Below are 22,811 nucleotides of genomic sequence, written 5' to 3'. Positions count from 1 at the left end.
CTCTAGCCAAGCGCACGACCATTCCTATTGAGGACAATTGTGCTTTCAAAGATCCTATGGATAAAAAATTGGAGGGTTTGCTTAAAAAGATTTTTGTACAGCAAGGTTACCTCCTTCAACCTATTTCGTGCATTATTCCTGTCACTATAGCGGCGGGGTTCTGGTTCGAGGAACTGGAAAAGTCGCTCAGTAGGGAGACTCCGTATGAGGAAGTCATGGATAGAATTTACGCACTTAAGTTAGCTAATTCCTTTATTTTAGACGCCGCTTTGCAGTTAGCGAGGTTAGCGGCAAAAAATTCAGGGTTTACAATTGTGGCGCGCAGAGCGCTCTGGCTAAGAATAAGTCCAATTTTCGTTCCTTTCGTAATTTCAGGAACGGACCGGCTTCCAACTCGGCAGCCTCTAGACAAGAGGGTAGCGCTTCCCAGACTAAACCAGCTTGGAAATCAATGCAAGGCTGGAACAAGGGTAAACAGGCCAAGAAGCCTGCTGCTGCTACCAAGACAGCATGAAGAGGTAGCCCCCGATCCGGAACCGGATCTAGTAGGGGGCAGACTCTCTCTCTCTCTCTTTGCTCAGGCTTGGGCAAGAGATGTTCAGGATCCCTGGGCACTAGAAATAGTCTCTCAGGGTTATCTTCTAGAATTCAAGGAACTACCCCCAAGGGGAAGGTTCCACATGTCTCACTTATCTTCAAACCAAGTTAAGAGACAGGCATTCTTACATTGTGTAGAAGACCTGTTAAAGATGGGAGTGATACACCCAGTTCCAACTGTGGAACAAGGTCAGGGGTTTTACTCAAATCTGTTTGTAGTTCCCAAAAAAAGAGGGAACTTTCAGACCAATTCTGGATTTAAAAATTCTAAACAAATTTCTCAGAGTGCCATCGTTCAAAATGGAAACTATTCGAATGATTTTACCTACAATCCAGGAGGGTCAATTTATGACTACCGTGGATCTAAAGGATGCGTATCTGCATATTCCTATCCACAAAGATCATCATCAGTTCCTAAGGTTCGCCTTTCTGGACAAACATTACCTATTGTGGCTCTCCCATTCGGACTAGCCACTGCTCCAAGGATTTTCACAAAGGTGCTCGGGTCCCTTCTAGCGGTTCTAAGACCCAGGGGCTTTGCAGTGGCACCTTACTTGGACGACATCCTAATTCAAGCGTCGTCTCTTTCAAAGACAAAGGCTCACACAGACATTGTTCTAGCCTTTCTCAGATGTCACGGGTGGTAGGTGAACATAGAAAAAAGTTCCCCGTCTCCGTCAACAAGAGTCCCTTTCTTGGGAACAATAATAGATTCTTTAGAAATGAAGATTTTCCTGACAGATGTCAGAGAGTCAAAGCTTCTAAACGCTTTTCAAGTTCTTCACTCTGTTTCTACGGCCTTCCATAGCTCAGTGCATGGAAGTAGTAGGGTTGATGGTTGCAGCAATGGACATAGTTCCTTTTGCGCAAATTCATCTAAGACCATTACAACTGTGCATGCTCAAACAGTGGAATGGGGACTATACAGACTTGTCTCCAGTGATTCAAGTAGATCAGAAGACCAGAGACTCACTCCGTTGGTGGCTGACCAGGATCACCTGTCCCAGGGAATGAGCTTCCGCAGACCAGAGTGGGTCATTGTCACGACCGACGCTAGTCTATTAGGCTGGGGCGCGGTCTGGGATTCCTTGAAAGCTCAGGGTCTATGGTCTCGGGAAGAGTCTCTTCTACCGATAAACATTCTGGAACTGAGAGCGATATTCAATGCTCTCCGGGCTTGGCCTCAACTAGCAAAGGCCAGATTCATAAGATTCCAATCAGACAACATGACGACTGTTGCTTACTTCAACCATCAGGGGGGAACAAGGAGTTCCCTGGCGATGAGAGAGGTGACCAAGATCATCAAATGGGCGGAGGATCACTCCTGCCACCTGTCTGCGATCCACATCCCAGGAGTGGAAAACTGGGAGGCGGATTATCTGAGTCGTCAGACCTTTCATCCGGGGGAGTGGGAACTCCACCCGGAGGTGTTTGCCCAGTTGACCCAATTATGGGGCATTCCAGACATGGATCTGATGGCGTCTCGTCAGAACTTCAAGGTTCCTTGCTACGGGTCCAGATCCAGGGATCCCAAGGCGACTCTAGTGGATGCATTAGTGGCGCCTTGGATTTTCAACCTAGCTTATGCGTTTCCACCGTTCCCTCTCATTCCCAGGCTGGTAGCCAGGATCAAACAGGAGAAGGCCTCGGTGATTTTGATAGCTCCTGCGTGGCCACGCAGGACTTGGTATGCAGACCTGGTGAATATGTCATCGGCTCCACCATGGAAGCTACCTTTGAGACAGGATCTTCTAGTACAAGGTCCATTCGAACATCCAAATCTAGTTTCTCTCCAGCTGACTGCTTGGAAATTGAACGCTTGATTTTGTCTAAGCGTGGGTTTTCGGATTCTGTGATAGATACTCTGGTACAAGCCAGAAAACCTGTGACTAGAAAGATTACCATAAAATATGGAAAAGATATATCTGTTGGTGTGAATCCAAGGGATTGTCATGGAGTAAGATTAAAATTCCTAGGATCCTTTCCTTTCCCCAAGAAGGTTTGGATAAGGGATTATCAGCGAGTTCTCTAAAAGGACAGATTTCTGCTTTATCTGTCTTGTTACACAAACGACTGGCAGCTGTGCCAGATGTTCAAGCTTTTGTTCAGGCTTTGGTCAGGATCAAGCCTGTTTACAGACCCTTGACTCCTCCCTGGAGTCTAAATTTGGTTCTTTCAGTTCTTCAAGGGGTTCCGTTTGAACCCTTACATTACATAGATATCAAGTTGTTATCTTGGAAAGTTCTGTTTTTGGTTGCTATTTCTTCTGTTAGAAGAATTTCTGAATTATCTGCTCTGCAGTGTTCTCCGCCCTATCTGGTGTTCCATTCAGATAAGGTTGTTTTGCGTACTAAACCTGGTTTCCTTCCAAAGGTTGCTTCCAACAAGAATATTAACCAGGAAATAGTTGTGCCTTCCTTGTGTCCGAATCCAGTTTCAAAGAAGGAACGCTTGTTTCACAATTTAGATGTAGTCCGTGCTTTAAAGTTCTATTTAGAAGCAACAAAGGATTTCAGACAAACGTCTTCTCTGTTTGTCGTTTATTCTGGCAAGAGGAGAGGTCAAAAAAGCTACTGCTACCTCTCTTTCCTTTTGGCTGAAAAGCATCATACGATTGGCTTACGAGACTGCCGGACGGCAGCCTCCTGAACGAATCACAGCTCACTCTACTAGGGCTGTGGCTTCCACATGGGCCTTCAAGAACGAGGCTTCTGTTGATCAGATATGTAAGGCAGCGACCTGGTCTTCTCTGCACACTTTGTCCAAATTCTACAAATTTGATACTTTTGCTTCTTCGGAGGCTATTTTTGGGAGAGAGGTTTTGCAAGCCGTGGTGCCTTCTGTTTAGGTAACCTGATTTGCTCCCTCCCTTCATCCGTGTCCTAAAGCTTTGGTATTGGTTCCCACAAGTAATGGATGACACCGTGGACCGGACACACCAATGTTGGAGAAAACAGAATTTATGCTTACCTGATAAATTACTTTCTCCAACGGTGTGTCCGGTCCACGGCCCGCCCTGGTTTTTTAATCAGGTTTGAAGAATTTCTTTCTCTATACACTACAGTCACCACGGCACCCTATAGTTTCTCCTTTTTTTCTCCTAACCGTCGGTCGAATGACTGGGGGGGCGGAGCCTGGGAGGGACTATATGGACAGCTCTTGCTGTGTGCTCTCCTTGCCTTTCTCTGTGGGGGAGGAGAATATCCCACAAGTAATGGATGACACCGTGGACCGGACACACCGTTGGAGAAAGTAATTTATCAGGTAAGCATAAATTCTGTTTTCCTTGAAATTTAAATGTGGGATTTTGTCTAGCTGCTAGAAGTATCTTCTCTCTATCTGGGAACCGTAGCATTTTGATGATAACATCTCTTGGAGGTTGATCCGATTTAGGTTTGGGTCTGAGGGTTCTATGAGCTCTTTCTATTGGGTATTCAGAATCATTGGGTGTTCCCAAGATAGCATGAAACAGTTACTGGAGATATGTGTGAAATTCTTCAGCCGTTATGGCCTCTGGTATTCCTTTAATATATTGGATCTTCTACTTCTATTTTCCATATCTTCTATCTTCTCTTCCAGCTCCATTATTGCTTGTTGTTGTGAAGCCAGAGTTTCCGAGGCCGCAGTAACCACTTCCCCCATTTCATCTGTAGCCGTTTCTAGAGAATCTACCCGGCTTCCCAGTTCCGAGATCTCATTCTTAATATCAGTAAGACTACTAGTGACTGTCGCTTGAAAGCTGTCCATTTTCTCCCACAGCTTTTCAAAATTAGATGTGATGTCCTGTTTAGAGACTAAGGACTGAAGATCTGCTCTAGTTACAGGTGTCATATCATTAGACTCTGCCTCAGCCTCAGACTCCAGGTCTTCTATTTCAGCTGTGAAGTGGTCTTAAGATTTGGTTAATTTAGATGTCTTGAAAAATGTGTCCATTGAGATGGATTTTGCCCCTTTATCACTTTTGGGGCCTTTTCTGGTAGACGTGGTAAGTGTTAAAGCTGATGAGAGTGCACTATAGTATAGTTAAGTTTTGCAATCCGCTAGATAGAGATATAGAATCAGTCTCCACCCTCTGCTCATCTCCGGTATTAAACAAAAATAGGTTATTTTCAGCTACTGTGAGATGATGAGATTGTTTAATGTTCTCCCCTGAGTTATATATATAATTCCCCTCTCTCTCAGTGCAAAGGGAGAAGGGTCAGCTGCACTCCCGACCTCTGCTAGTTAGCTTGCTATGCACAAACAAGGTTAAATCCCAGCATTCGTCCACCTTTCATTTCAGATTTTTACTCATTTTATCTATATTGCCCTTATCGCTTGCTGAGGTACATATTGATAGATCACTGTGGCAACCTATTGAGGAGGATAAGGGCTTTGCTATGATAAGAGAAGTCCTTTGTGTGTTTTTTTTTTATATCATTTAGCTTCTGTCAGACCATCCGGCCAGGTTGTTTCACGCGGCCATTCCACTATTTGCTTCCACACACTTCACCAACCCAGTTAAGCAAGAGCATACATCGCCACACCAGAGCAAGATTCTCGTATCACTTAGACTGTCTCTTTTCCCCAGGGCAAGTGTCCACACTGGACGGAGTCGGAGAGGGAAAGTGGGATATGACCTGCTGATTCAGGTCAGCAGGAAATGGAGGGGATAGAGAACAGTATGGCAATGCACAGGTTTTCAGCTTTGTATTAAGTTATATCAGCGAGTGTCAAATTCTGTCTTTAGATAGTCTCTAGTATAACCAACACAGTGTTTTACATCTCTGCCTTAGCAGTCACCAATGCAGCTATTGTGAGTAGTGCCTATATATTTTAGTGTCCAGCTACATTGGGGTCCCGCCAATATTCTCAATATATAGTGCTGGTATAGTCGTTTAATATATCCCCCTGAAATAGTGCTGCTTTACCCGGTCCAAATGCCTGTTGTGCAGATTGCCCGGAATCTAGCTCTCCTGACTTGCTCCGCCGTTAATGCAGCAGTTGCCGGGTCACAGTCAAGCTGGCGGCTTTTCGCGCCTCTAGCTTCTCCTCCGTGTATCGCTAACCAGATGGCAGCTCTCTGCTCTGGACCACTCCGGGTGTGGATGCCAGATATAAGTAGGTACGTGATCCGCTTCTGGGCTCTCTTTAGCCTCTATCTTCCTTGCCAATGTAGCGCAGTCAAACGGTCCGGCTGTAACAAATACAACCGGATCTGCTGTTAACTTCTGCTATTTCTGGGTATGTAGAGACTGCTCCGGAGCGGAGCCCCGACCCTCCGGAGTCGTATACTCACTAGTAATAGGTAATCGGTGGCCAGGCAGTTGATCTGACTATTGGGATCCACTAAGGGATTAGCTTAGACTGTGATTCAGGGCCCCGATGTCCAGCCGAAAGTGTCCTCCTTTTATGTTGCTCCAACTTGACACCAATATATTCATTCAGGACATTAGGGCAACTCAATTCAACAAGCTCTTAAGTTGTTTAGTAAGATCAAGTAAACTCTAGTGGTTTATGTGACCAAACTATATAGCTTAAACAGGAGCTTCTACAAAATGCTGCTGATCCGTTCGGCAGATAGCTCCGCCCCCCGACTTTTTTATTTTAAATGGTACCGGTGAGTACTATTTTTCCTCAGGCAGCAGATGGATGAAGATTCCTGCCTGGAGGCTGATGATCTTAGCAGTTGTCACTAAGATTCAGAGAAGTTCCCACAGAATGGCTGAGTAGTACTTGAGAAGCTTCAGTGTGGGGAACGTTTTTCATGCTACAAGCATTGAGGTATGTTCAGTCATTTTTTTCTGGAGAGACTGGTATTTCAGAACTGGCGGACATAGTTCCCATATGGGAAGGGGTAAGCAGTAATCCTACATGTACATAGAAGGGGTATTACTGGAACCTGTATATTATGGGCTTGACACTGGTAACATAATGTTTTGTTGGCAAAACTGTTTTTATGCTTAGGGGCAACAACGTTTTTATAAGCAAATGTTTTAATGGCTGATGGCTGGATAGTTTCACATGGCTTATATATATTAGATGGGTAATATGAAAAACCCACATGGCTAGTTTTCTAGACCGCTTTACAGCGGTTTTTACTAGGCAGAGAGACATCAATATAGATGGGCGGGCCTAATTTTGCGCCTCAGATGCGTAGTTGAAATGCTTATGAAGGCAGCAAGCTCCAGCTCCGGTGGGCCTAAGTTGAAGATTTAGCCTAAACTAAGGATATAGTGTGTAAAACAGACCCCTGAGGGCAGGTAGGCGCCACAGCAGAGCTGTGGCGAGTTGCAGGGGGTTGCTATATTATTTTTCATAAACGTTTTTAAGTAACATTTTTTTTCCATAAAGGGTTAAGTCTACCTTACTTGTGGTGCAATCTTAGCTGGCAAGATAAAGCACATATATGCTAAAATTGTGATATTTACTACATTTTAAGGCAGTTTTGGAAAAATTGTATGCTTTTTTACTCTTAAAGGCGCAGTACCGTTTTTTCAGATTGTTACTTTTTTTCACTAAATAAAGTGTTTTCAAGACTATTTGTGGTATTACTAGCCTGTTCAATATGTATGACATTGAGGAAAGTCAATGCTCTATGCGTTTAGAAGCCATTGTGGAACTCCCACTTAAAATGTGTCCCTCATGTACTGAAAGGGCCTTACATTGCAAAGAACATATTTTAGGTGATAAAAGTATGTCTAGGGATGATTCTCAGTCTGAAGAGAATCAGGCTATGCCATCCAATTCTCCCCAAGTGTCACAACCTTTAACGCCCACTCAAGCGACGCCAAGTACTTCTAGTGCGTCTAATTCTTTTACCCTGCAAGATATGGCTGCAGTTATGTCTGCTACCCTTACAGAGGTATTATCTAAACTGCCGGGTTTGCAGGGTAAGCGCAGTAGGTCCGGTATTAGAGTAAATGCTGAGCCCTCTGATGCTTTATTGGCCATCTCCGATGTACCCTCACAGTGTTCTGAGTTGGGGGTAGGGGAATTGCTGTCTGAGGGAGAACTTTCAGACTCTGGAAATGTGTTCTCTCAAACAGACTCGGACGTGACGGCCTTTAAATTTAAGCTTGAACACCTCCGCCTGTTACTCTGGGAGGTTTTATCGACTCTGGATGATTGTGACCCTATTGTAATACCTCCAGAGAAATTGTGTAAAATGGATAAATATCTAGAGGTCCCTACTTACACTGATGTTTTTCCAGTCCCTAAAAGGATTTCGGACATTGTTACTAAGGAATGGGATAGACCAGGCATTCCGTTCTCTCCCCCTCCTACTTTTAAGAAAATGTTTCCTATATCTGACACCATTCGAGATTCCTGGCAGACGGTCCCTAAGGTGGAGGGTGCTATTTCTACCCTGGCTAAGCATCCAACTATACCTATTGAGGACAGTTGTGCTTTCAAAGATCCTATGGATAAAAAATTAGAGGGTCTTTTAAAGAAATTGTTTATTCATCAGGGTTTTCTTCTACAACCTATAGCGTGCATTGTTCCAGTAACTACTGCAGCAGCTTTTTGGTTTGAGGCTCTAGAGGAGTCTCTTAAGGTTGAGACCCCATTAGATGATATTTTGGATAGAATTAAGGCTCTCAAATGGCTTTCAAATGGCTAAATTAGCGGCAAAAAATTCAGGCTTTGCCATTCTAGCGCATAGAGCATTATGGCTTAAGTCTTGGTCTGCTGATGTGTCATCAAAATCTAAACTTTTAGCTATTCCTTTTAAGGGTAAGACCCTATTCGGGCCTGAACTAAAGGAAATCATTTCCGACATTACTGGAGGTAAAGGTCATGCCCTTCCTCAGGACAAGACTGTTAAGATGAGTGCTAAACAGAATATTTTTCGTTCCTTTCGAAACTTTAAAGGTGGACCCTCTACTCCCTCCTCCGCTACAAAGCAGGAGGGGAATTTTGCACAATCCAAGTCAGTCTGGAGATCTAACCAGACCTGGAATAAAGGTAAACAGGCCAAGAAGCCCGCTGCTGCTACCAACATAGCATGAAGGGGCAGCCCCCGATCCGGGACCGGATCTAGTAGGGGGTAGACTTTCTCTCTTCGCTCAGGCTTGGGCAAGGGACGTTCAGGATCCCTGGGCATTAGAAATCGCGACCCAGGGGTATCGACTAGAATTCAAGGAATTTCTCCCAAGAGGGAGATTTCATCTTTCACGTTTGTCTGTAGACCAGACAAAAAGAGAGGCGTTCTTACGCGGTGTAGAAAACCTATATACCATGGGTGTAATCTGCCCAGTTCTAAAACTAGAACAAGGGCGGGGGTTTTATTCAAATCTGTTTGTGGTTCCCAAAAAAGAGGGAACCTTCAGAACGATTTTAGATCTCAAATGCCTAAACAAATTTCTCAGAGTCCCATCGTTCAAGATGGAGACCATACGAACAATTTTACCAATGATCCAGGAGGGTCAATATATGACCACCGTGGATTTGAAGGATGCGTATCTTCACATTCCTATCCACAAAGATCATCACCAGTTTCTCAGGTTTGCCTTCCTGGACAAACACTACCAGTTTGTGGCCCTCCCTTTCGAGTTGGCCACAGCTCTCAGAATCTTCACAAAGGTGCTAGGGTCCCTTCTGGCGGTTCTAAGGCCGCGGGGCATAGCAGTGGTGCCCTATCTGGACGATATTTTTATTCAGGCGTCAACTTACCATCTAGCCAAATCTCACACGGACATTGTGTTGGCTTTTTTAAGAACTCACGGGTGGAAGTGAATATACAAAAGAGTTCACTAGTTCCACTGGCAAGAGTTCCATTCCTAGGAACTCTGATAGACTCGGTAGACATGAAAATTTTTCTGACGGAGGTCAGAAAGTCAAAGATCCTAACTACTTGCCGAGCACTTCAGTCCATTCCTCGGCCATCAGTGGCGCAGTGTATGGAGGCCATTGGATTAATGGTAGCGGCAATGGACATCGTTCCGTTTGCTCGCTTACATCTCAGACCACTGTCTGTGCATGCTCAGACAGTGGAATGGGGATTATGCAGATTTATCTCCTCTGATAAATCTGGATCTAGAGACCAGAGACTCTCTTCTTTGGTGGTTGTCACAGGATCATCTGTCCCAGGGAATGTGCTTCCGCAGGCCAGCATGGGTCATAGTGACGACGGATGCCAGCCTCTTGGGCTGGGGTGCAGTCTGGTATTCCCTGAAGGCTCAGGGTGTTTGGTAGTAGGGACTCCTCCTGAGTCCAATCAATATTCTGGAACTGAGAGCAATAGTCAACGCACTTCAAGTGTGGCCTCAGTTGGCTTTGGCCAAATTCATAAGATTCCAGTCAGACAATATCATGACTGTAGCATATATCAATCATCAAGGGGGAACAAATAGTTCTCTAGCGATGACAGAGGTTTCCAAGATAATTCGATGGGCAGAGACTCACTCTTGCCATCTATCAGCAATCTATATCCCAGGAGTAGAGAACTGGGAAGCGGATTTTCTAAGTCGTCATACTTTACTTCCGGGAAAGCTCCATCCAGAGGTGTTTGCGGCATTGATCCGTCAATCGGGCACACCGGAATTGGATCTGATGGCATCTCGTCAGAATGCCAAACTTCCTTGTTACGGTTCCAGATCAAGGGATCCCCAAGCAGTACTGATAGATGCTCTAGCAGTACCTTGGTCATTCAACCTGGCTTATGTGTTTCCTCCTTTTCCTCTCCTACCTCGTCTGATTGCCAGAATCAAAGAGGAAAGGGCTTTGGTAATCCTGATAGCGCCTGCGTGGCCACGCAGGACTTGGTATGCAGATCTAGTGGAAATGTCATCTCTGCCACCATGGAAACTGCAACTGAGACAGGACCTTCTCATCCAAGGTCCGTTCCAACATCTAAATCTAAATTCTCTGCAGCTGACTGACTGGAGATTGAACGCTTGATTGGAGGATTGAAAGATTGGAGAAGGGATTATCAGCTAGTTCCTTAAAGGGACAAATTTCTGCTTTGTCAATTTTACTACACAAGCGTCTGGCGGATGTCCCAGACGTTCAGTCTTTTTGTCAGGCTTTAGTCAGAATCAAGCCTGTGTTTAAACCTGTTGCTCCGACATGGAGTTTGGATTTAGTTCTCAATGTTTTCTCTTGTTAAGTGTAGTCAGTCCACGGGTCATCCATTACTTATGGAATATATCTCTTCCTAACAGGAAGCTGCAAGAGGATCACCCAAGCAGAGCTGCTATATAGCTCCTCCCCTCACATGTCATATTCAGTCATTCTCTTGCAGCGGAGTGTGCTGTTTATTCTCAGGCAGCATTAGAAGAAGAATCTGCCTTAGTTTTCTATGATCTTAGCAGACGTAACTAAGATCCACTGGCTGTTCTCATCTGAGGAGTGAGGTAACTTCAGAGAAGGGGAATAGCATGCAGGGCCCCCCCTGCAAATGAGGTATGTGCAGTAATTATTTTTCTGAGGAATGGAATTGACTGAGAAAATACTGCTGATACCAATGTAAAGTAAGTTCAGCCTTAAATGCAGTTATAGCGACTGGTATTAGGCTGATGAGTGTGTATACACTGAATGTATTTTTCTAAGGAATGGAATTGACTATGAAAATACTGTTAATACTGAAATAATGTATGAGCCTTGACTGCAGTAAAAGTGACTGGTAGCAGGCTTATTAATAACAATTCATAACTTTTCAAATGTATGTTTAAAACGTTTACTGGCATTTTTTGTGAGGTACTTGGTGATAAAACTTATTGGGGCATGATTTTTACCACATGGCCATCTTTGTTTTCTGCATAGAAACAGTTTTCTGAGCTTCCCCACTGTTGTAATATTAGTGGGAGGGGCCTATTTTAGCGCTTTTTTGCGCAGTAAAAATTCAGTCACAATCTGTCTACTTCATCCTCCATGATCCAGATCGTCTCTAGAGAGCTCAGGGGTCTTCAAAATTCATTTTGAGGGAGGTAATCAGTCACAGCAGACCTGTGACAGTGTGTTTTGACTGTGAGAAAAACGTTAATTATTAAATTGTTATCCGTATTAAGGGGTTAATCATCCATTTGCCGGTGGGTGCAATCCTTTGCTAACTTAATACATTTACTGTGAAAAATTGGTTGCTATAACTATTTTGGTTCATTGTTCAACTGTGACAGCTTTTTGTGCTTCTTAAAGGCACAGTAGCGTTTTTTATATTGCTTGTAAATTTATTTAGAAAAGTATTTCCAAGCTTGCTAGTCTCATTGCTAGTCTGTTTAAACATGTCTGACACAGATGAATCTCTTTGTTCACTATGTTTAAAGGCCAATGTGGAGCCCAATAGAAATTTGTGTACTAATTGCATTGATGCTACTTTAAATAAAAGTTAATCTTTACATGTAAAGAAATTATCACCAGACAACGAGGGGGAAGTTATGCCGACTAACTCTCCTCACGTGTCAGTACCTTCGCCTCCTGCTCAGGAGGTGCGTGATTTTGTGGCGCCAAGTACATCAGGGAGGCCCTTACAAATCACTTTGCAAGACATGGCTACTGTTATGACAGAAGTATTATCTAAATTGCCAGAATTAAGAGGCAAGCGCGATAGCTCTGGGTTAAGGACAGAGCGCGCGGATGAGGTGAGAGCCATGTCAGATACTGCGTCACAGTTTGCAGAACGTGAAGACGGAGAGCTTCATTCTGTGGGTGACGGATCTGATCCAGGGAGACTGGATTCAGAGATTTCTAATTTTAAATTTAAGCTTGAGAACCTCCGCATATTGCTAGGGGAGGTATTAGCGGCTCTGAATGATTGTAACACGGTTAAAATTCCAGAAAAATTATGTAGGTTGGATAGATACTATGCGGTACCGGTGTGTACTGACGTGTTTCCTATACCTAAAAGGCTTACAGAGATTATTAGCAAGGAGTGGGATAGACCTGGTGTGCCTTTTTCCCCTCCTCCCATATTTAGGAAAATGTTTCCTATAGACGCCACCACACGAGACTTATGGCAGACGGTCCCTAAGGTGGAGGGAGCAGTTTCTACTTTAGCTAAGCGTACCACTATCCCGGTGGAGGATAGTTGTGCCTTTTCAGATCCAATGGATAAGAAATTAGAGGGTTACCTTAAGAAAATGTTTGTTCAACAAGGTTTTATCTTACAGCCCCTTGCATGCATTGTGCCTGTCACTGCTGCGGCGGCATTCTGGTTTGAGTCTCTGGAAGAGGCCATTCGCACAGCTCCATTGGATGAAATTATGAACAAGCTTAAAGCACTTAAGCTAGCTAACGCATTTGTTTCTGATGCCGTCGTACATTTAACCAAACTTACGGCTAAGAACTCCGGATTCGCCATCCAAGCGCGCAGAGCGCTATGGCTTAAATCCTGGTCAGCTGACGTGACTTCTAAATCTAAATTGCTTAATATTCCTTTCAAAGGGCAGACCTTATTCGGGCCTGGCTTGAAAGAAATTATAGCTGACATTACGGGAGGTAAGGGCCATGCTCTACCTCAGGACAGGGCCAAATCAAAGGCCAAACAGTCTAGTTTTCGTGCCTTTCGTAACTTCAAGGCAGGAGCAGCATCAACTTCCTCCGCTCCAAAACAGGAAGGAGCTGTTGCTCGTTACAGGCAGGGCTGGAAAGTTAACCTGTCCTGGAACAAGGGCAAGCAGGCCAAGAAACCTGCTGCTGCCCCTAAGACAGCATGAAGAGAGGGCCCCCTATCAGGAAACGGATCTAGTGGGGGGCAGACTTTCTCTCTTTGCCCAGGCTTGGGCAAGAGATGTCCAGGATCCCTGGGCGTTGGAGATCATATCTCAGGGATATCTACTGGACTTCAAAACTTCTCCTCCACGAGGGAGATTTCATCTTTCAAGGTTATCAGCAAACCAAATAAAGAAAGAGGCGTTTCTACGCTGTGTACAAGACCTCTTACTAATGGGGGTGATCCACCCAGTTCCGCCGACGAAACACGGGCAGGGATTCTATTCAAATCTATTTGTGGTTCCCAAGAAAGAGGGAACCTTCAGACCAATCTTGGAAAAAAACTTAAACAAATTTCTGAGAGTTCCATCATTCAAAATGGAAACTATTCGAACCATCCTTCCCATGATCCAAGAGGGTCAGTACATGACCACAGTGGACTTAAAGGATGCCTACCTTCACATACCGATTCACAAGGATCATTATCGGTACCTAAGATTTGCTTTCCTAGACAGGCATTACCAGTTTGTAGCTCTTCCCTTCGGATTAGCTACGGCTCCAAGAATCTTTACAAAAGTTCTGGGCTCACTTCTGGCGGTACTAAAACCGCGAGGCATAGCGGTGACTCCGTACCTAGACGACATTCTGATACAAGCGTCAAGTTTTCAAACTGCCAAGTCTCATACAGAGATAGTTCTGGCATTTCTGAGGTCGCATGGGTGGAAGGTGAACGTGGAAAAGAGTTCTCTATTACCACTTACAAGGGTTCCCTTTCTAGGGACTCTTATAGATTCTGTAGAGATGAAAATTTACCTGACAGAGGCCAGGTTATTAAAACTTCTAAATGCTTTCCGTGTCCTTCATTCCATTCCACACCCGTCAGTAGCTCAGTGCATGGAAGTATTCGGCTTAATGGTAGCGGCAATGGACATAGTACCATTTGCGTGCCTGCATCTCAGACCGCTGCAATTGTGCATGCTAAGTCAGTGGAACGGGGATTACTCAGATTTGTCCCCCCTACTAAATCTGGATCAAGAGACCAGAGATTCTCTTCTATGGTGGCTTTCTCGGCCACATCTGTCCAAGGGGATGACCTTTCGCAGGCCAGATTGGACGATTGTAACAACAGACGCCAGCCTTCTAGGCTGGGGCGCAGTCTGGAACTCCCTGAAAGCTCAGGGATTATGGACTGAGGAGGAGAAACTCCTCCCAATAAATATTCTGGAATTAAGAGCAATATTCAATGCTCTCCTAGCTTGGCCTCAGTTAGCAACTCTGAGGTTCATCAGATTTCAGTCGGACATCACGACTGTGGCTTACATCAACCATCAAGGGGGAACGAGAAGTTCCCTAGCGATGTTGGAAGTCTCAAAGATAATTCGCTGGGCAGAGTCTCACTCTTGCCACCTGTCAGCGATTTACATCCCAGGCGTGGAGAACTGGGAGGCGGATTTTCTAAGTCGCCAGACTTTTCATCCGGGGGAGTGGGAACTTCATCCGGAGGTCTTTGCCCAACTGATTCATCGTTGGGGAAAACCAGATCTGGATCTCATGGCGTCTCGTCAGAACGCCAAGCTTCCTTTTTATGGATCCAGGTCCAGGGACCCGGGAGCGGTGCTGATAGATGCTCTGACAGCCCCTTGGGTCTTCAACATGGCTTATGTGTTTCCACCATTCCCGATGCTTCCTCGTTTGATTGCCAAGATCAAACAGGAGAGAGCTTCGGTGATTCTGATAGCGCCTGCGTGGCCACGCAGGACCTGGTATGCAGACCTAGTGGACATGTCGTCCTGTCCACCGTGGTGTCTGCCTCTGAGACAGGACCTTCTAATTCAGGGTCCTTTCAACCATCCAAATCTAATTTCTCTGAGGCTGACTGCATGGAGATTGAACGCTTGATTCTATCAAAGCGTGGCTTCTCGGAGTCAGTTATTGATACCTTAATACAGGCTAGGAAGCCTGTTACCAGAAAAATTTACCATAAGATATGGCGTAAATATTTATATTGGTGCGAATCCAAGAGTTACTCATGGAGTAAGGTTAGGATTCCTAGGATATTGTCCTTTCTACAAGAGGGTTTAGAAAAGGGCTTATCTGCTAGTTCGTTAAAGGGACAGATTTCTGCTCTGTCTATTCTTCTACACAAACGTCTGGCTGAAGTTCCAGACGTTCAGGCTTTTTGTCAGGCTTTAACTAGGATTAAGCCTGTGTTTTTAAGACTGTTGCTCCGCCGTGGAGCTTAAACTTAGTTCTTAATGTTCTTCAAGGCGTTCCATTTGAACCCCTTCATTCCATTGATATCAAGCTGTTATCCTGGAAGGTTTTGTTTTTTGATGGCTATTTCCTCGGCTCGAAGAGTCTCTGAGTTGTCTGCCTTACATTGTGATTCTCCTTATCTGATTTTTCATTCAGAGAAGGTAGTTCTGCGTACTAAACCTGGGTTCTTACCTAAGGTAGTTACTAACAGGAATATCAATCAAGTGATTGTTGTTCCATCACTGTGTCCTAACCCTTCTTCAAAGAAGGAACGACTTTTGCATAATCTGGACGTAGTCCGTGCCCTGAAGTTCTATTTGCAGGCAACTAAAGATTTTCGTCAAACTTCTTCCCTGTTTGTCGTTTACTCTGGACAGAGAAGAGGTCAAAAGGCTTCGGCTACCTCTCTCTCTTTTTGGCTTCGTAGCATAATACGTTTAGCCTATGAGACTGCTGGACAGCAGCCTCCTGAAAGGATTACAGCTCATTCTACTAGAGCTGTGGCTTCCACCTGGGCCTTTAAAAATGAGGCCTCTGTTGAACAGATTTGCAAGGCTGCGACTTGGTCTTCGCTTCACACCTTTTCAAAATTTTTCAAATTTGACACTTTTGCTTCTTCGGAGGCTATTTTTGGGAGAAAGGTACTTCAGGCAGTGGTTCCTTCTGTTTAATGTTCCTGCCTTGTCCCTCCCTTCATCCGTGTACTTTAGCTTTGGTATTGGTATTCCATAAGTAATGGATGACCCGTGGACTGACTACACTTAACAAGAGAAAACATAATTTATGCTTACCTGATAAATTTGTTTCTCTTGTAGTGTAGTCCACGGCCCGCCCTGTCTTTAAGGCAGATCTAAATTTTAATTAAACTCCAGTCACCACTGCACCCTATGGTTTCTCCTTTCTCGTCTGCTTTGGTCGAATGACTGAATATGACATGTGAGGGGAGGAGCTATATAGCAGCTCTGCTTGGGTGATCCTCTTGCAGCTTCCTGTTAGGAAGAGATATATTCCATAAGTAATGGATGACCCGTGGACTGACTACACTACAAGAGAAATAAATTTATCAGGTAAGCATAAATTATGTTTTTCAAGGGTTTCCGTTTGAACCCATGCATTCCATAGATTTTAAGCTTTTATCTTGGAAAGTTTTGTTTTTAGTTGCTATCTCTTCTGTGTGAAGAGTGTCTGAGCTTTCTGCGTTACAATGTGACTCGCCTTATCTTATATTCCATTCTGATAAGGTGGTTTTGCGTACTAAACCTGGATTCCTTCCTAAGGTTGTTTCAAATAAGAGTATTAATCAGGAAATTGTTGTTCCTTCTTTGTGTCCTAATTCTTCTAAGAAGGAGCATCTGTTACATAATTTAGACGTAGTTCGTGCCTTGAAGTTTTACTTACAAGTGACCAAGGATTTCCGTCAAACATCTTCCCTATTCGTTGTCTATTCTGGAAAGCGTAGGGGTCAAAAATCTACGGCTACCTCTTTCTTTTTGGCTGAAAAGCATCATCCGTTTGGCATACGAGACTGCTGGACAGCAGCCTCCTGAAAAATTTACAGCTCATTCTACTAGAGCGGTGGCTTCCACATGGGCTTTTAAAAACGATGCTTCTGTTGAACAGATTTGTAAGGCTGCGACTTGGTCCTTCCGTCATACCTTTTCCAAATTTTACGAATTTGATACTTTTGCTTCTTCTGAGGCTATTTTTGGGAGAAAAGTTCTTCAAGCAGTGGTGCCTTCCGTTTAGGTATCTGTCTTGTCCCTCCCGTTCATCCGTGTCCTTTGGTATTGTATCCCACAAGTAAGGATGAATCCGTGGACTCGTCGTATCTAGTAGAAGAAAAGGAAATTTATGCTTACCTGATAAATTGATTTCTTCTACGATACGACGAGTCAACAACCCTCCCTGTCATATTAGACAGATTATTTTTTTGTTTTCAAAACTTCAGTCACCTCTGCACCTTTTAGCTTTTCTTTTCTCTTCCTATACCTTCGTTCGAATGACTGGGGGTGGAGAGAAGGGAGGAGCTATATATATACAGCTCTTCTGTGGTGCTCTTTGCCACTTCCTGTTAGCAGGAGGATAATATCCCACAAGTAAGGATGAATCTGTGGACTCGTCGTATCGTAGAAGAAATCAATTTATCAGGTAAGCATAAATTTCCTGTTTTGTTATTTAGACATTATTTTAATTAATTTTCTATAATGGATGTACTGTGATATTTATCAAATAGCGAAAGTGTGCCTAGGTGTAAACCAAAAAAAAAAGTTTTTATTGGTGTCCTGGTAACAATACCAATAAGATAAGGTCACAGACTGTTGCCCCTGTTATATACCAGGAGAATGCCAGTGCCATTTATATATATCAAATAGGGATTTTTGGCTTGTAGTTTTCTAGCAGGTTATTCGATCAACTGTTTATCCTTTTCTTTTTATGTTTTCTGAACATCAGCACTTACGCAGACTTTAGAGATGAGAGAGAATTTCCAGAAACAGCTGCAGGAGCTTATGTCTGCAACGTCATTGGTAAAGCCACAAGGAAATAGAAGTTCTTTGGGCAGACCTGGGTTTGAGAATTCGCCTTCTACCCCAGAAAATTCTCGAAGTACAAGAAATGGCAGAAGCAGGGTGTTGGAAGCATTAAGGTACCGTATATGTAAATACAAAAAAAACAAAAAAACTACTTTTCTCTTGTAAGATGTATCGAGTCCACGGATTCATCCTTTACTTGTGGGATATTCTCCTTCCCAACAGGAAGTGGCAAAGAGAGCACACAGCAGAGCTGTCCATATAGCTCCCCCTCTAGCTCCACCCCCCAGTCATTCTCTTTGTCGGCTCTAAGCAATCGGAAGGGTAAAGTGAATGTGGTGTTAGAATTGTAGTTTTTATTTTCTACAAGCAAGAGTTTATTTTAAATGGTACCGGTGTGTACTATTTACTCTCTAGCAGAAGGGAGATGAAAATTTCTGCAGGGAGGAAGATTATTTTAGCATGTTGTAACTAAAATCCACTGCTGTTCCCACACAGGACTGAGGAGTACAAGAGAACTTCAGTTGGGGGGAACGGTTTGCAGGTTAGGCTGCAATAAGGTATGTTCAGTCATTTATTTCTAGACAAGACTGTGATAATGCTAGAAAAGACTGTTAATATCCCCATGAGGGAAGGGTAAGCTGTATTCAGAGACTAAGTAGGGAATTTCAAGCTTACATAACAGGGATAGTTTATGCTGGTTGACACTACTTCAGGGCAAACGGTTTTTATTGAAAAATTCGTTTTTTGAGACACTTTGAAGGTTCCTTTGGGTTTCTTTCAGGGGTTGTTACCGACATGGCTATTACTAAAACACTTGGGAGTGTTTCTTTAGGCCTCACAAGCACCGGAGTGAGGTGGGAGGGGCCTAATTTCGTGCCTCAGATGCGCAGTTATTGTGACTAGAAGTTCAGGCTGTTTCACATGGATGGTCCTGCTGCAGTTTGAGGGCCTATAAGAAGCTTTTCCCCCACAAATCTGGTTCCTAAGGGCAGGTGCTGTGACAAGGTGCTGTAGTTTCTTTAACCGTTTTTTTGACTTACTGTCGATCCGGTTTGGGCATTAAGGGGTTAATCGTTTTTTTTTTTTTTTTTAAAGTTTTTGTAAAAATTTCGAAAAGTTTGCTGCATTTTTTTAACTGTTTTGCAAAATTGTGTGCCTTTTTTATCTCTTAAAGGCACAGTAACTTTTTTTCAAAGTGTGTTTTTACTTGATTAAAGTGATTTCCAAGCCTGTTTGTATTACTACTAGTCTGTTAAACATGTCTGACACCAAGGAAAATCCTTGTTTAATGTGTTTAGAAGCCATGGTGGAACCCCCTCTCAGAATGTGTCCCACTTGTACTGATATGTCTATACACTTTAAAGAACATTTTGTTGCACTTAAAAATGTGGCCCAAGATGATTCTCAGACAGATGGTAACAAGGTTAGCCCGTCAACCTCTCCCCAAGTGTCGCAACCAGTTACGCCCGCTCAAGCGACGCCTAACACCTCTAGTGCGTCTAACTCTTTTACCTTGCAAGACTTGGCGGCAGTTATGAATAATACCCTCTCAGTGTTTTTTATCTAAACTGCCCATGTTACCTGCAAAGCGTGACAGCTTTGTTTTAAGAACAGATAATGAGCATTCTGACGCTTTAGTAGCCGTATCCGATATACCCTCACAACACTCTGAAGTGGGGGCGAGGGATGTGCTGTCTGAGGGAGAAATTTCCGATTCAGGAAAGGTTTCTCCTCAGACAGATTCAGATACGTTGGCTTTTAAATTTAAACTAGAACACCTCCGCTTATTGCTCAGGGAGGTATTAGTTACTCTGGATGACTGTGACCCTATGGTGGTTCCAGAGAAATTGTGTAAAATGGACAAGTACCTAGAAGTTCCTGTTTATACTGATGTGTTCCCGGTCCCTAAGAGGATTGCGGATATTGTTACTAGGGAGTGGGATAGACCAGGTATTCCCTTCGTTCCCCCTCCTGTTTTTAAGAAGATGTTCCCCATATCTAACCCCATGCGGGACTCGTGGCAGACGGTCCCTAAGGTGGAGGGGGCTGTTTCTTCACTTGCTAAACGCACAACTATACCAATTGAAGACAGTTGTGCTTTTAAAGACCCTATGGATAAAAAATTAGAGGGTTTACTTAAAAATTTTTTTGTTCAACAAGGTTTTCTTCTCCAACCTATTGCGTGCATTGTTCCTGTAACCACTGCAGCTGCTTTCTGGTTCGAGGCGCTGGAAGATGCGCTCCAGACGGAGACCTCATATGAGGACATTATGGACAGAATTAAGGCTCTTAAGCTGGCTAATTCTTTTATCACAGATGCCGCTTTCCAACTAGCTAAGTTAGCGGCAAAGACTTCAGGTTTCGCCATTTTGGCGCGCAGGACGCTATGGCTAAAGTCCTGGTCGGCCGATGTGTCGTCAAAATCCAAACTATTGAACATCCCTTTCAAAGGAAAGACCCTCTTCGGGCCTGAATTGAAAGAGATTATTTCAGAAATCACTGGGGGAAAAGGCCATGCTCTCCCCCAGGACAAGTCCTTCAAGACAAAGAACAAACAAAATCATTTTCGTTCCTTTCGGAATTTCAGGAGCGGTCTCGCTTCATCCTCCACTGCTGCAAAGCAAGACGGTAACACTTCATAACCCAGGGCAGCCTGGAAACCTTACCAGGGCTGGAACAAGGGTAAACAGGCCAAGAAGCCTGCAGCTGCCTCCAAGACAGCATGATGGGGTAGCCCCAGATCCGAGACCGGATCTAGTAGGGGGCAGATTCTCTCTCTTCGCTCAGGCCTGGGCAAGAGATGTACACGATCCCTGGGCTTTAGAGATTATATCCCAGGGATATCTTCTAGAATTCAAGGACTCCCCTCCAAGGGGAAGGTTCCACATTTCTCGTCTGTCTTCAGACCAGACAAAGAAAGAGGCGTTCTTACGCTGTGTAGAAGACCTACATACAATGGGAGTGATCCACCCAGTTCCAATTGCGGAACAAGGGCTGGGTTTTTACTCAAACCTGTTTGTGGTTCCAAAGAAAGAAGGAACTTTCAGACCAATCCTGGATCTCAAAATTCTAAACAAATTCCTCAGAGTCCCATCATTCAAGATTGAGACCATTCAGACAATCTTACCAATGATCCAGGAGGGTCATTGTGGATAGGATGCGTATCTACACATTCCTATCCACAAAGATCATCACCAGTTTCTCAGGTTCGCCTTTCTGGACCGGCACTACCAGTTTGTGGCTCTTCCCTTTGGGTTGGCCACTGCTCCCAGAATTTTCACAAATGTGCTAGGGTCCCTCCTGGCGGTTCTAAGACCACGGGGCATAGCAGTGGCCCCTTATCTAGACGACATCTTAATTCAGGCATCGACTTGGCCTTTCTGAGGTCTCACGGGTGGAAGGTGAACATCAAAAAGAGTTCTCTCTCCCCCCTCACAAGAGTTTCCTTCCTAGGAACTCTGATAGACTCGGTAGATATGAAAATATTTCTGACGGAGGTCAGAAAGTTAAAACTCTTAACCACTTGCCGAGTCCTTCATTCCATTCCTCGGCCATCTGTAGCTCAGTGCATGGAGACAATCGGACTAATGGTAGCGGCAATGGACATAGTCCCTTTTGCACGGATACAACTCAGACCACTGCAACTATGCATGCTCAAACAGTGGAATGGGGATTATGCAGATTTGTCTCCTCAAATACAGCTGGACCAGGGGACCGGAGATTCTGTTCTCTGGTGGTTGTCTCAGGATCACCTGTCTCAGGGAATGTGTTTCCGCAGACCAGAGTGGATCATCGTAATGACAGACGCCAGTCTGTTAGGCTGGGGTGCAGTCTGGGACTCCCTGAAAGCTCAGGGCTTATGGTCTCGGGAAGAGGCTCTTCTCCCGATAAACATTCTGGAACTGAGGACGATATTCAACGCGCTTCAGGCATGGCTTCAGCTAGCTGCGGCCAAATTCATCAGATTTCAGTCGGACAACATCACGACTGTAGCTTACGTCAATCATCAAGGGGGAACAAGAAGTTCACTAGCAATGACGGACGTAACCAAAATAATCAGGTGGGCGGAGTATCACTCCTGCCATCTCTCAGCAATTCACATCCCAGGAGTAGACAACTGGGAGGTGGATTTTCTAAGTCGTCAGACTTTTCACCCGGGGGAGTGGGAACTCCACCCGGAGGTATTTGCCCAGCTGACTCAGCTATGGGGCACTCCAGAATTGGATCTGATGGCGTCCCGTCAGAACACCAAACTTCCTCTTTACGGGTCCAGGTCCCGGGATCCCCAGGCGGTACTTATAGATGCTCTAGCAGCGCCTTGGTCCTTCAATCTGGCCTATGTTTTTCCACCGTTTCCTCTCCTCCCTCGACTGGTTGCCAAAATCAAGCAGGAGAGGGCTTCGGTGGTTCTGATAGCGCCTGCGTGGCCACGCAGGACCTGGTATGCAGACCTAGTGGACATGTCATCTGTCCCACCATGGACACTACCAGTGAGGCAGGACCTTCTAATTCAAGGTCCTTTCAAGCATCCAAATCTAATTTCTCTGCGTCTGACTGCTTGGAGATTGAACGCCTAATTCTATCAAAGCGTGGTCTCTCTGAGTCGGTTATTGATACCCTGATTCAGGCTAGAAAGCCTGTCACCAGGAAAATCTACCATAAGATTTGGCGAAAATATCTTTTTTGGTGTGAATCCAAAGGTTACTCATGGAGTAAGATTAGGATTCCCAGGATATTGTCTTTTCTCCAAGAAGGATTGGAGAAAGGATTATCAGCTAGGTCCTTAAAAGGACAGAT

At 44.4% G+C, this 22,811-nt stretch overlaps 1 protein-coding gene across 1 annotated transcript in view; it reads left to right on the top strand.

Annotated features, from left to right (window-relative positions):
* TOPBP1 (DNA topoisomerase II binding protein 1) overlaps window positions 1–22,811 on the top strand; it is an 872,354-nt gene that overhangs the window by 410,086 nt on the left and 439,457 nt on the right. The window contains exon 20 of the mRNA XM_053715750.1: window positions 17,935–18,127. Within this exon, the coding sequence (XP_053571725.1) occupies window positions 17,935–18,127 (193 nt within the window). The remainder of the gene's footprint in view (window positions 1–17,934; window positions 18,128–22,811) is intronic.

This window comes from Bombina bombina, chromosome 5 (assembly GCF_027579735.1).
Source record: "Bombina bombina isolate aBomBom1 chromosome 5, aBomBom1.pri, whole genome shotgun sequence".
In the NCBI taxonomy this organism is placed as follows: Eukaryota; Metazoa; Chordata; class Amphibia; order Anura; family Bombinatoridae; genus Bombina; species Bombina bombina.
This window is presented reverse-complemented; position numbering and strand designations above follow the sequence as displayed.